At 45.5% G+C, this 13,430-nt stretch overlaps 1 protein-coding gene across 4 annotated transcripts in view; it reads right to left on the bottom strand.

Annotated features, from left to right (window-relative positions):
- Nucleotides 1–13,430, bottom strand: part of Nrp2 (neuropilin 2) — a 114,268-nt gene that overhangs the window by 77,828 nt on the left and 23,010 nt on the right. For all 4 annotated transcript variants that reach the window (XM_047543957.1, XM_047543959.1, XM_047543960.1 and 1 more), the window contains exon 3: nt 2,140–2,321. In XM_047543957.1, the coding sequence (XP_047399913.1) occupies nt 2,140–2,321 (182 nt within the window). The remainder of the gene's footprint in view (nt 1–2,139; nt 2,322–13,430) is intronic.

The raw sequence follows: 13,430 nt of genomic DNA, 5'->3' as shown, positions 1-13,430 counted from the left end.
TTTGCACTTTGCGTACTTACACGTTGATATTTCATGCCAAGAGTTGCTCTTGCAGATGGGCGCGATGGCAGGTGTGAGTGGCCCTGAGGAAGCTATAGGCTCTCATCTTCTTCCTCATTCTTAGAAGCATGGCTATTGACAGGGCCTCTCTTCTGGAGGCAATCCCAGCGCTACCACAGGCTGCCTCACTGCTCCATGCCAGGCTACTCTCCTTCCCTTGACTGGAACCATTGTTTCTAGGCAGTTCATAGGCTTGCTGCCTCATTCAAAATTCTACCTCAGTATGTCATTGAAACAGCAGTGCTGAATTATGATGCCCTCTTGCGTGTTTTATCTTTTATTATCCTCTTTTCAAATTTGCATCATGGATAAAGTTAACATTTTCTCTTGCTGCGGCTTTCTGGAGAAGGTGGCGTTATGCCTGGTGGAATATACAAGTTGGGAGGCATAGGACCAGAGGAGAGATTTAATGGCCCTGCTCATCTTCGTTCTGACTTCCCTTGACCGGCTCCTTGGAAGATCCTGCTTGGGTTGTTTTCTTTTCCTGGTCAGTTCAAGGGAGCTGAGTGACAGCTTTAGCACAAAGCATCTTGCTATCTGACAGACTCCAAAAAACCCCTTGATTCTTCTCTCACTTTCACAACCACAGGATGCTAATTATTTCTTCACTTAGAACTTACTCATATTATAATTTTCCTTTCCATTTACATATATATTCAACAACTGTGCATCTCTACCGGCTGAGATTTTATACACCTGTGTCCTCTGCTACAAGAAGGCAAAATCCATATTTGATTCCTTCTCTCTTCTCTCTTTCCACTGCTCCTAGCAGAGGCTGGTGGCACTGATGTGAATCTTGCTGAGGACTCAAGGGGATGTGAATAAAGTTGTTCAGGGGACTCACAACAGCCCTGAGTCCCAAGCACACAGAGCACCAATCCCTGTGACCTTGCTGTGGCCCGAAGCATGAAAACCCATGACAGATGGACCATCCTGGGGCCTGTACCCTGTGATAGCCTGGGCTCCCACTCTGGCACAGCCCAGTTCCCGTGACCCCACCCCTTCATTTGATTCCACAGTCTCAGGCAGACAAATCTGACAAATATTTAGACAGAGTGGATATAAAAAGTGCTTTCAGCAGCTACCATTTCCTTTCAAGAACTGTTTAATGAAAGAGAAAATATATATGAATAGTTCCCCTCACACTGAACTCAACAGGCGCCGGTTTTGGGCCTCTCGATGACAGGGCTGACGGCTTCCTCTTGAACCAGACTCCATTCGCAAGTTGTAAAACTTAGGTTGCTGGAGAGGGGAGACACTTGAAGATGGAGTGGGAGCCTCTAAGGTGGGGAGCAGCCGGGGGCAAGGGAGAAACTGAGTGCCATACATCAGAGACCTCAGAGACCAGGGCTTGCTCCTTGGAGAGTGTACGTGTGGATGGTAGGGTTAGGGCCCTCTGAATAGCTTTCTGCTCTCCCGCGAGGTTGACATGAGCTCTGGACTCTATTCTTAAGGCCTAAGGTAATCTAAGGGGGACCTGCTGGAATCAAGGCAGGGTAGTGTTCTCTGCCTCTTTTTCTGCTATCTTTCTGATTGCTTTTCAGGAGTCTGCTTCCCTGGCATATGAGAAGTTGGGCTTCATTGGACAGAGGTGGTAAAGTGGGTCACCAAGAAGAATTTCTAGGAGTCATATTCTAATAAAAACTCTGGTGTGACCCCAATTGGAGGTTCGTGGTGAGATCTTTGGAGAAGCTAAACAATGCAAAGATTTTTCCTTTAGCCCCGTAATCCTAAGTAAAGGCACATTAAACCGTGAAGTAATTGAGAGGAAGTTCAATCAAGTGTTGCTTTTTCCCATGAAGATTAGTTTGATTTTAAAACCACAAAAATCAGATTCTTTCAAAAAGTGTTTTCCATTCCTTTGGTAGTCCCCACTCTGCCGGTACTTCGCCTCCCCCAACCCCCTCAAATTAGGTATCGACCTGACCTGGCCTTTCATCTCGGAGCCTCCGCCACTGAGCTCAAGCAGGATGAACCTGCACCCCTTACCTGTCTTCACCCCTGGGCTATGGCTACCCCTCCATGTCCCTCCTTTTCTCTAAGTGCCCATCTCTGGCCTCCACCTGGGACCACACTAACCTGTCTTGAAGATCTCGTAGCGCAGCGAGAAGCCTGCCCCCTGCCGGGCGTAGTCGGAGGTGAACTTGATGTAGAGCATGGAGCCCGAGGAGATGATGGTGGGTGGGGCGATGTTCCCACAGTGCTTGCCCAGCAGGTCTGCAGACTCACTGTCCCCATCCCGAATCTCAATGAAGTCATACCTAGGTGGGGATGGCACAAAAGGGCACATGAGAAAAGCTCTGTCTGAGGACCTGAGGAGGTCCAGTGTCTTCCTCCAACTCTCCCATTCAGGTGTTTCAGAGTGATAACAAAGGGCGCTTGTGCTTGCTTGTGTGGCCTGGCACGCACAGATGCAGGAAGTTGCGCTTCTTTGTTAAAGCCACACAGTGAAGAAGGGCACGGGTGGGAGACTTATCTCTTGCTCAAATAGAGCAATAGAATCATTCTCTCAAAGATCTCAAAACAAACATTGTTTTATTCCTTTGGTTAGCACCATTTTTATTTCCACTATGATCTCTGAGTCTGTCTTTCCTTGTTCTGGGTCTTTGCAAGTGACTTAACCCCTTTGAGCATCAATGTCTTCCTCCAAAAAATGAGAAGAAAAATATTCACTCGAGAAGGTCAGGATGGGGATGGAGTGGAAAAAATACAAGTAAGGGACTAGGCCCTGTGCCAGGCACACTGGAGATGTTTCCTGTCTCCACCCCACCCTGGTTCAGTTTCTCCTTGATCATTCCTCTTTTCTTGTCTTTAATTAATAGTGACAAAGATCCCCATCTGCAGGCTACCTCCCTCTCCAAGAGGTTCACATCAGCAGTGTCTAGTCAACAACGCTTTTTCGGAAAGAATCAGCATCATATTGGATAAGGCAATAAAACCTTTCTCCAAAGGGGTGAATCCCTGGGGACCCAGCATCTCGGAGCACACAACCATCAGTCTCAGCAACTGGCCGAGCAGGCTGCCTCCTAAGCTGAGGTCTACACAGCTTTTGGAGTCAAACCAGCCCCAGTGGGAGAGAAACCTCAGACATCCATGTTCATGGGCTGGTGCACAAATACTGTCCCACTTTATCTTGACAGACATGCATTTTTAATTGTGCATGTGCTCTGGCCATCTTCACTGTGCCCTGTGTTCCTTTCTAGGCTTCCAGTTAATACCTTTGTCACAACTGCTAAGGCAGGAAGCTTCTTCCCCACTGATTCCCTTCAAATTGCTGACCACTGTACTATTATTTACTAAAAACCATCCATCTCTCCCTCCCTTCTTCCCTCTATTTATTTTGCATCAACCTGTAACAGTAACACATAAGAAATCTCTTCCTTGTGGGTAAAGAGAGGGGCTACAGATGGGGCCCTCCCTGGGTTGTGCCTGCCGGCTCCTGTCACACATGGGGTCTGTGGGAGCTGGCTGCCCGCAGAAGTGGAGGAAACCCCCAGGAGCCATATTTCAGATGGCTCAGTCACTTCCAAATAAATAGGCCTGTGAAGGAAGAACAAGGAGTGGAGCAGGAGTCGTTCATTCTTAGACCCCAGAGGGCTCAGCTCTTGCCACCAAAAGAATGGCAGAAGTGGGTTGAGTCTGGAGACATGAAGAGGGCAATGTCCCCAGGAGCTTGGGAGAGATGGGCAGGCTGAGGAGGCGCCTGGGTGGGGAAGCAGCTTAGGTCTGGGATTTCGGTGTGGAAGATGGTGCCGACTTTGAAAACAGGCTTTCTCACGTCCAATACAAAAGTGAAGAGACATTTAGTTCATTCTCCGGGGAAACTCCCCAGACCTTCTGGAAAACCCCTCCTTGCTGTTTCCACACTGAGATACTGTTTATTAGTCCTTACTCCCTGGGCTTGCTGGGAGGAGGGTGTGCAGGGGCCTGGGCACAAGGCTCAGTCCTGGGAGTGGACAGAGCTCAGTTTGGTTTCCAGCTTGACCACTTTTTTAGCTGAGTACCTTCAGGCAAGTGACTGAAGCTTTCTGAGCCTGAGAAATGGGGATGATAAAAGTAAAATAGGGATTTTAGGACCTTTCTCCTAGGGTTGTTGTAAGATTTAAATGACTGATTCTAATCTATACATAGTATTACTACATTGCCTGGCACTCAGCATGTGCTTAAGAAAGAAAATTGTGGTTTACTGCATTCTCTCACCCATTTCAGAGGCAAGGAGGTCAAGCCCTGGAGCAGAAGTGGCTTGCCCTAAGCGAGAGTAAATGAGTAGAGGGACAGCATAAGCAGGGATATCAATCTGTTTAAACATTTTGGAAGGCATTTTTGGCAAAATGTTACAAAAGATAATATGTACATAGCCCTTAGTCCAGCAATTCCTTTGGTAGAATTTTTTTCCTAAGAAAATAATCAATTATGCAAAGATATACATGCATCTTGTGCATACTTTTTTTTTTTTTAAAAAAAGCATATGAAAAGTGAGACGATACTTTGTTTATAAATAGCATCTTGTCGAAAAGTCCAACCATCTAGGGTAAGTGAATCAATTCTGTTATATTTATAAAATGAAATATTCTGCTGCTCTATTAAAGAGTGCTGCAGGTCTAGGGTTTTTGTTTTTATGGAAAAATGTTCATGATAACTCAAAAAAGGGTGGATTCTTAAATGTTTTAAAATGTACACATGTATTTCCTTATGTAAACATGCAGAAAACATCTGAAAGACTACATACTAAAATATTAACAGTGGTGAGATACATGGGTGGCGAGGTAATTGGTCATCTTTACTTTCTTCTTTGTTCTCTTGTATTATCTGAATTGCTTATCATAAAACCTGCATTTCTTTAAAAAGCCAAAAACACATAAAACAAAGTTGCTTCCATGAAGCGTGTTTGAAGGTAGAAGAGCTGAATAAAAAAGTTCTTAAGATTTAGCAGAAAAAGAAGTAAATTCATCATCATCATCATCACCGTTGTCATCCATGAGTGAGACACAGCAATAGCAGAATAGGGTTGGGGACATGGCCCACATTCAATAAATAACTTGAAAAGATTTTGAGTAGTCTTTGCATTGCCAGTTTCTCCAGGAAGGACCAAGAGAGGCCCTGCCATCTCTCTGCCTTGTTCTGAGAAGTGAGAGCTTGTATCTGGCTGCCTAATCACCCCTGGAGTCTCTCAGCAGATTAACAGAATCAGCCAGGAGGCAGGACTACCCTCCAAATGCCATCACTGCGAGCTTGCCTCAATTTACTCAAGGGCTATACGGACCCGAATGCCTTCTTGTAATGTGGTCAGCAACAAATATATCCTTACCTATCCTCATACATGTACAGTGAAGGGGCTGCATGTTTTATAACATTTTTTTCAGTTGTAGATGGACATGATACCTTTATTTTATTTATTTATTTTTATGTGGTGCTGAGGATCAAACCAATGCCTCACACCTGCTAGGCTAGTGCTCTACCACTGAGCTACAACCCCAGCCCAGGGATGCATTTTAGAAAACAAAAGTTTGTCAAAGGACCCCTCTAATGAATCCTTGTGTGAAGCATATAATCAGTCTCTGCTCCAACTTCTGAGAGAAACTGGATTTTCCCATCAGGTTTGCTTGAGGGAGAAGCCAGCCAGAGTTATGCTTTGGCCCTGACCTCCGCTCTCTCTCCAGTGTCCTGGTTGTGCCCTATGAACAAGCCCCACTTACCACATGGTCTTCTGGCTGTGCCTCTTATATAAAGGGCACATTCCAAATGGCATGCTGACTTCATACAGAATGTCTCATTTACCTCCCGTGTGACTGACTCATTTGGGGAAATTTTTTATTATTAGGGATTTGCTACAGCTGGAGTAAATCTCCTTAGAAATTTCAATGTTGTCAGGTTCATTTGTGAAGGACTCGGCGGAGGCTTAGGAAGTTTGCGGTCTTGGAATAAATGTGGCTTTGCATCTAGCATCGAATCCCCAGTGTTTGTTTGGTAAAGGAATCTGGGGTACACACAGAGCTCACCCCAAGGACAGTCAAGGGGGATAACTTGAACAGAGGCTCCTCTTATAACATATTACTCATTTTCTGGAAGGCAACATCAACCAGCTAACAGACATATTAACTAGTGTTTGCATTTCATTATTCATAATCTCTCTCAAATGAAAAAATTCCTTTCAAAGCTTTGACACTACCTCTTATTATTGTATTTATTTGTATTTGTCCTGAGCTAAAGAGCCACCCCTACTCCCTGCTCTTCTCAGTCTCTCTAAAATGGTTTCCCAAGTGTCTTTTCACTTTTCTCCATACCGATTCTGACATCTGTATATGGAACATGTGTCTAGCGCGTGCTTTCTCTATTTTCTTTTTCGACTTCAGAGTCTTAGTTTCTTCTCCCCAAGTCCACTTTTGAGGTATGGGAATTTTGGTGGTGGGATTAATTTGGAGAGTCCACAGGAGAAAAAGCAACCATTTCACCTCTTCCTCTAATCACTGGGCAAACGTGAACAGTGGCTTTCTAGAGTCCATAACTCAGGTCACACGAGCACTTCCCAGAGGGCATCCAAGGCTGCAAGACTATGTTGGAAGACTCACCAGGCTGAGACCCTGGTCTTGGAGCTGGAGAATATCCGGCCTTGATGAGAATCTACTTCCACAGGTGGGTGGAGATCCATGTGTGAATGAGTTTCTAAATCAAGGACAGGGCTCTTAGTTTCTTTAAGAAGACTATGTCCTTCTGTGGGATTTGGATCTAACACCTGTGCCCAGGTCTTGAAGTCATAACATCTGCCAACCAGGCAAACGCTTGACACTGCTTGTCTCAAAATCTTTAAGATTCAATGCTTATCTCATTTAACATTAGTGTTTTTGGAGGCAAGTTCTTTCTGCCCCTGGGTCTTTGCACTTGCTGTTCCTGTGCTTATAATACTACTTACTAGCTTTTTCCAAGGCTGGTTGTTTCTCATTCTCAGGCCTAAGTGCAAATGTCACTTCCTCAGAGAAGCCTTCCCTGACCTTCCTATTTTGGATGCCTAGCCTTCTTCTCTATCTTACCATTTTCTTAGTTCCTTTGCAGCTACTGTCCAACTCTGGAAAGGTCTTGCCAACATGCTTATGTATTTGTTTATGATCTGCCTCCTGAACTGGACAGTAAGCACCAGGGGGCAAGGACTATGTCTTTTTGCTGCCAGATTTACAACTTACTTGGTGCCTGGCACAAGGAGTGGATTGCTAGCTGTTTGTTGAGTGAATTAATGGATAAGGGACTTGCAGTTGGTTAGGAAGATGCATGCTGTGATAACACTTTCCGAGGGGTTTGATGGGTTGGTTCATGTTGTACCCTCTGCCTTGTGCCCAAACATGTTCACTGAGCTATTCTGGTTGTATCTGAAAACCAAAATGTTGCCTTGTGACACAAAAACACGAAATATAACATTTTGTGGGGAAGAAACATCTCAAATCACGCTGACAGCATTTCCACTATTAGTGGCAAACAAATCAACTATAATTAAAATGCTGTCAAAGTGATTTGAGATTTTTCTCACACTTTCAAAGTTCCATATTTCATGAGTAGATTATCCAGGCCAGAGAATTTACCACCTCCTGGAGTGCCTTTCTTCCAGGAAGCTCAAAGACAGCTATGAACACTGTCTTATTAATCCTTACATTAAAACCTGCAGGGAAAATCAGAGGAAAAGCCAACACTGTCCTGTGCAACTTTCCAGTAAAGGAGCTGCCTGAGATGTGAGGAGTCGTAGGGTGGGATGCTTGAGACTGAGGTCTCTGGTCAATTCAGGCCCCAAACCAGGCTCACTATGGGTAACCAGCTTTTATGAAGAAATCTGTTCACTGCCAGGTCATATATTTTAAGAAGTAAATTTCATTTTCTTGAATTTCTCCCTTCATTTGTATCACTCATTTAATAAGAAGCTAGCATATTGATGGAAAGCATTCACATTTTATTGAGCATTTACTATGGGCCAGTTTATATATGATTTAATTGGATCTTCATTTACTATATAGCAGGCCCTGTTATGATTAACATTCATTTCTAGATGCAGAAATGGAGGCTCACAGAGATTATGTGACCTGCCCAAGGTCACATGATGAGGTAAGGTCAGAGGCAGAGTGAAACCCAGGCAATCTGACTCGGGCACACAGACCTTTCACCTTCCTGCTTCAGCTGTTCTTGAAAATCTGAGAGCAATGGAAATACCAGATTGTCACAGCACAAGAACATCAGCAGATACCGGGTATAAAGAAAACTTTTGATCTGAGGTGTCCACAAAATGGGCATAAGGTATAGAAGAGACTTAACAGAGTCTTGCTCTTTTTATTTAGTAATTCTGTTTAAACAAAGCCTGCAGGACTGGCCAAAATTAATAGTCAAATCACCAAGGGGAACAGTGAGCATATTTGAAATTCATGGTTTCAAGATTCACCCAGTAGAAATCCATCTTATAAGTGTTCAGATGGGATAACATATTAATTTTTGTAAGTGCGGTATTTTTATAAGCACATATACACCCGTATGTGAACATATGGCCCATCGAGTGAGAAAATAGGATCCTGTATATTTATAAGCTCTTAAAGGACCCTCCACATATTCTGGAGTCCACAGATTTCTGGTAGGGCCCACAGAGGAGTTTCAGTGGGCTGGGGAACCCCTGGAATCTTGCTGAAACGTCGTGTGTTTGTGTGTATGCACATTTTCCTAGGGAAGGGGTCTGTGACAAGAGAAACCTAAAAGTCCTGTCACAAAACACATCAGTCTAGGAGGGCGCGAGGTACTATGGAAGTGCCGTGTGTGGGCTTCGTGGAGAGACCCAGCTAGTCTCTGGCACTTGCTAATGGCACGACTGCTCTTGAGGTTTCTGTACCTTCATCTCTAAAATGGAAATAATAAAATAATAACAGATCCTACCTCTGGGGATCATGCAAAGATTGCAAAGGTACAGCAAGGCCCAGCACAGTGCCAGGTGCCCCAGGAAGCACCTGAGAGGCCCTATGTTTATGACTCCAACTGCCCAACACACAGGATGTGGATTTGAGGGCGAGAAGAGCTGCAGCCACACAGGGCCCTAGAAACCAGACGCTGAAGATGAACCGAAAAGCCATGGTGATAATCTTAACTCCCTCAACCTTGGGGCTGGGTTTTTCCAAATCCTCGTCCGGCACAAATCCATCCACTGTGCTTTAGTCACTTGAGTTTTTGAGATTTTATTTCAGTCTGTGGTTCTGAGCCCAGACTCTGGAACCAGACTGCCAGGCTGGGTTCAAAACCACCTCCCCTGCATTTGCTGGATCTTGAACAGCAAGGAGCTCGATGTGGCTGCGTTTTGGTCGCTGAAGCGCATCAGTGGCTCCGCTCAGGGGCTGGCACATAGTAAGGGCTCAGACAGTAGATGTTGTTATTGCTATTATTACTGTTATTATTGTTTCTCTAACTTCGAGATCTCAAACAGTTCCAAAACTCTGTTTATCTGCATTGGTGCCCAGTGCCTTTCAGAGCAGCGGTTGTCTTGCCTTCCTTGGTTTCTTCCCACCACAAATCTCTGATGGTTTGAGCTTTTTTATTCACAATCCCCTTACAGCCAGGGTCACCAGGGCTCTTCAGAAGGGAGGAAATCTGACCACCCAGCAAAGGAAGCATGCACAGAGAATAACCCAAAACAAACTGAGAAGGAATTATTCTAAAAACCTTGAAGGCAAGAAAATGGAAACTCCAAATAACATCTATTTATAATTTCTGGTTGTTTTTCTGCAGAAGGCCCTGGATGATGAAGAGGGCCCGCCAATCTCATTGTTCCTGGTGGAGCAGGCTGCCAAGGACACGCTCCACGTGAGGAAGGAGCCCACTCCAGACAGGGGCTTCTGATAAGTCTCACTGCACATGAACTTTTAGAGAATGAAGGACACACAACAAAGCCACCCGCACTTCTGCCCTGGCCCTTTGGGTGATCACCGCTTCCCCTGCTGACCTGGCTCTCCAGCAAGGCACATTCCTGAGGCTGTAGGGCAGCGGATCTGCCAGGTTCCTTGACCAGCAAGCGCTCTGGAGGCTGCTTCAACAGAATGTGTTTACTTACAAAAGGAACAATTTTCTAGGCAACTGATGCCAGCGTGAAGTTCAAGGTTTATGGGGGCAGGCTGTTTTCAGCCTGACCATTGGATCTGTCCTTTGTCTGTTCTGCATCTAGAGAATCTCACTGCGGTCGACTTCAAGGGCCCGTTGCTAGCATTTTGTAATGATGCCAGAGTACAAGGTAGGTAAGAGGGCTCCACAGTTTATGCGCATTTCTGTTTTTTGAGGCAGCAGCAGCTGCTGGTGCTTGGATGCGACAGTGAATTCTAGCAGAGCCAAGGTAAACTAAATTGTCTTATGTTGAACTGGGTCGATCATGCCTTGTGCCTCAGTTTGCCACACCTCATAAATGGGCGTAGAGATTATGCCTCTGTGTCTCTCAGGGCTGACTGGAAGGGGCACGGGGCCACTGGTAACCGTTAAGGGGAAATCAGAGCACGTCATCCTGAGGCCCTGGTGTGTGGCAGCATCCCTCCACTTGGATGAGTGAACGGCTCCCTCTGGGCCAAGTGTTCACTAACCCTGGATCCCAAAGGATCCAATTGTGAAAGAAAATCATAACCTCCCCATCTGTCCGAAAAATGGGAGCCTGCTGGGAGCAGAGGTGCACTAGGCACCAGGGAATCAGTCAATCACCGAATAAAAGTCTTTTTTGTTTTGCTTTGATTTTTGGTATCTGGGCTTCTAATCATTTTTCTATCCCCCGTCGCTGGCTTCCAGCCTCTATAAGACTTGGAAGACACAAAACTTGTCTGAAAAATGTGCCATGTGAAATTCAAGGAAGGGACAGTTTGGGAGTATGTGGCAGGTATGATGGGCCCCGTTTTGGGATTTCACTTCTTACAAGCTTCAAGTTACAGAACTCAGAGCTTTCCCTGGCTCCACGGGCAAACTTGTCACTGCTGTGCAAAGAGCACCGGTGTGTGGAGATGACGGGCCTGTGTTGTGTCCAAGCAGGAAGGGGCTGCGGCCACACCAGGGTGGGGATTCTGAATATAGTCCTTGGAGGCCTGTCAGCTGGAATGGCTTCCTCCTCTGCAACCACATCTCGGCCACTGTGCCTGGATGGATGCTTGTGCTGGGTGCAAAACCAGCCTGGGTCAGGCAACGCACATTACAGCCCTGCTTTGCCCAGGACAGAAATGCTCCTTCTGTTCTGAAAGGACTCATCAGGGTTTCTTGCGGGTGGAAGTAGCAAACGTTCGGAAATCTTGGGTGCTTTTGGCCTGAGGCTCATAAGACCATAAAGCAATACATCTGGCAGGGACTCGAGATCTACCAGAAAGGGAACCAGGTTGCAGGAAGTCTCCAAGCAGGATGAGAACAGCGTGAGTCAGGCCTTCAAGAGCCTTTATTTATCCCACAGCTATAAGCAGAACGTTTGTTTTGTGCATGGAACTGCTGGCTGGCTGGTCACCATATTGCACAGACCAGCAGGGCCCTCACAGCGTGGCGGGGAGGCACTAGTGCCAGGGATGAGCTGTAAGAGATACACCTGGAAAAGGTCCCTGGCAGGAAAATCAGAGCAGCAAAGACCTCTCAGAAAAGAAGTCAATGCCCCAATATTTAACCCATCAGCCTCTTCGGAAGCTTGGACCAAATCTGGTATCTGCTTGGGCTTCAATTTCCCAGTGGATAAGAGCCTCTAAATAATAATACTTTCTTTAAACCCTCCTACCACTCTCAAAGGGATGACACATAGATAAATCACTTTGAACTTTTAGATGAAAGGTGCTCCGTAAACCTGAGGTCTCATCAACTGTAATTGTTACGGTAATTATTTTAATGATAATAATGATGATAATGGGAGAAGGGGGGTGGGGTAGGGATGAAACCTCCTACCTTGAGACAAAGAAAAACTCTTCCATTAAAACCTGCCTCATGCTTCCTTCTGCTCTGAGCCCACTGCCATCTTTCTCTCGCTGCCAATTCCCAGGCTGAAATATTATTTACTCCTTTCCTTTCCAATAAAACAATTATTTGTTGCACCGTTCTCCCTCTCGCTCCCTCGGTGTGTCTGGCTTGGCCCTGACAGCTCGGCCATGGGCTGTTTACACGTCTTGCTCACCCTCCCAGAGTCGGGTTCAGCTCCATTGACACGAAAGGCAGGAGAATTCTCTCTGTGTGAGGAATCAATTACTTCCGCTGACACTCCATTACTGGTCCACACGTCTTTGGATTCCAGATGGAGGACGAAGGTGGTGGTGGGGATGGCAGGGAATTTGAAGAGGGTGGCCAGGGGGGTGCAGGGGCCAGGGGAGTAGGAAGCAGATGACAGAGGGCCAGACGGGGCTATTGACTGAGTCAGGCCTCCAGCTTGCACGGAAAGACACAGGAAGACCTTTCTCTCCTTGACTGCCCCGCCGGCATCCAGGGCATCCAGAGGCATCCGGAGGTGACCACGAGGCAGGAAAAGGCAAAGAAAAGTAATAAAAAGAGAAAAGAAAAGACCTGTCAAAGCTATCTAAAAGAATCAGAGGTCCCAGCTACCTAAGCACTGGATAGCAGGTGACAGCTCCCGGCAGACTGACCAGGTAGACAGAGGCAGCTTTAAATGGCCTGGCTTTCAAACAGCCCTACGATTACTATCGTGCGATCTCTCAGACCTCAGTATTTCTGTCTGTTAAATGGGGATCAACTAGACACAGATAGCTTGTTAGGGGAGTTAAACACGGACAGCTCCTGACCTCAGCTGAGAGATCATGAAACGTTTGTCATTACTGTTCAACTGACAATCTTGCCACACGGCCTACAAACGTACAGTTGTGTCCCTAACAGCAGAGTGCAGCAGAAAAATATATAAAGCCTGCCAAGATGCTTGGTTACAAAGCCCGGAAAAAGACATTCAAAACTCATGTGGATTTTCTTTTTATCATGTGGACACTTATGCTGACCTCCCAAACCTAAGCCCAACTCACATCTCTTTCTTTCTCCATTTTCTTGTTCTTCTTTTTTTTTTTAATAATAATTTTGACCCAGCTAACATTTTTCAGGGATTTTCCTTCTATGAAAATTTTTTTTTGATTATGCAAATTAAATACAACCATTTACCCTGCAATCAACTGAAATGAGTTGTGAGGCACAAGGTCCTGTAATGAAGGACGATTATGGAAGCTTTTTTTCTAGAAGAAAAGACAAGGGCGGCTCATATATATATATATTCCCCCCCACCTCCTGAGATGATTTATCCAGGTAGAAGTGGAATGGAATTAAATCATCTCTTGAGTGTCTCTTCATCTAGAGGTTTCAATACCCCTGCCATCAAAATGGACAAAAAAAAAAAAAAAAAGTATTTTTTTCCTATAGGACTC

The sequence above is a fragment of the Sciurus carolinensis genome, chromosome 3 (genome assembly GCF_902686445.1).
Source record: "Sciurus carolinensis chromosome 3, mSciCar1.2, whole genome shotgun sequence".
Classification (NCBI taxonomy): domain Eukaryota; kingdom Metazoa; phylum Chordata; class Mammalia; order Rodentia; family Sciuridae; genus Sciurus; species Sciurus carolinensis.
The sequence above is the reverse complement of the archived record's forward strand: the minus strand, read 5'-3'. Positions and strand labels throughout refer to the sequence as shown.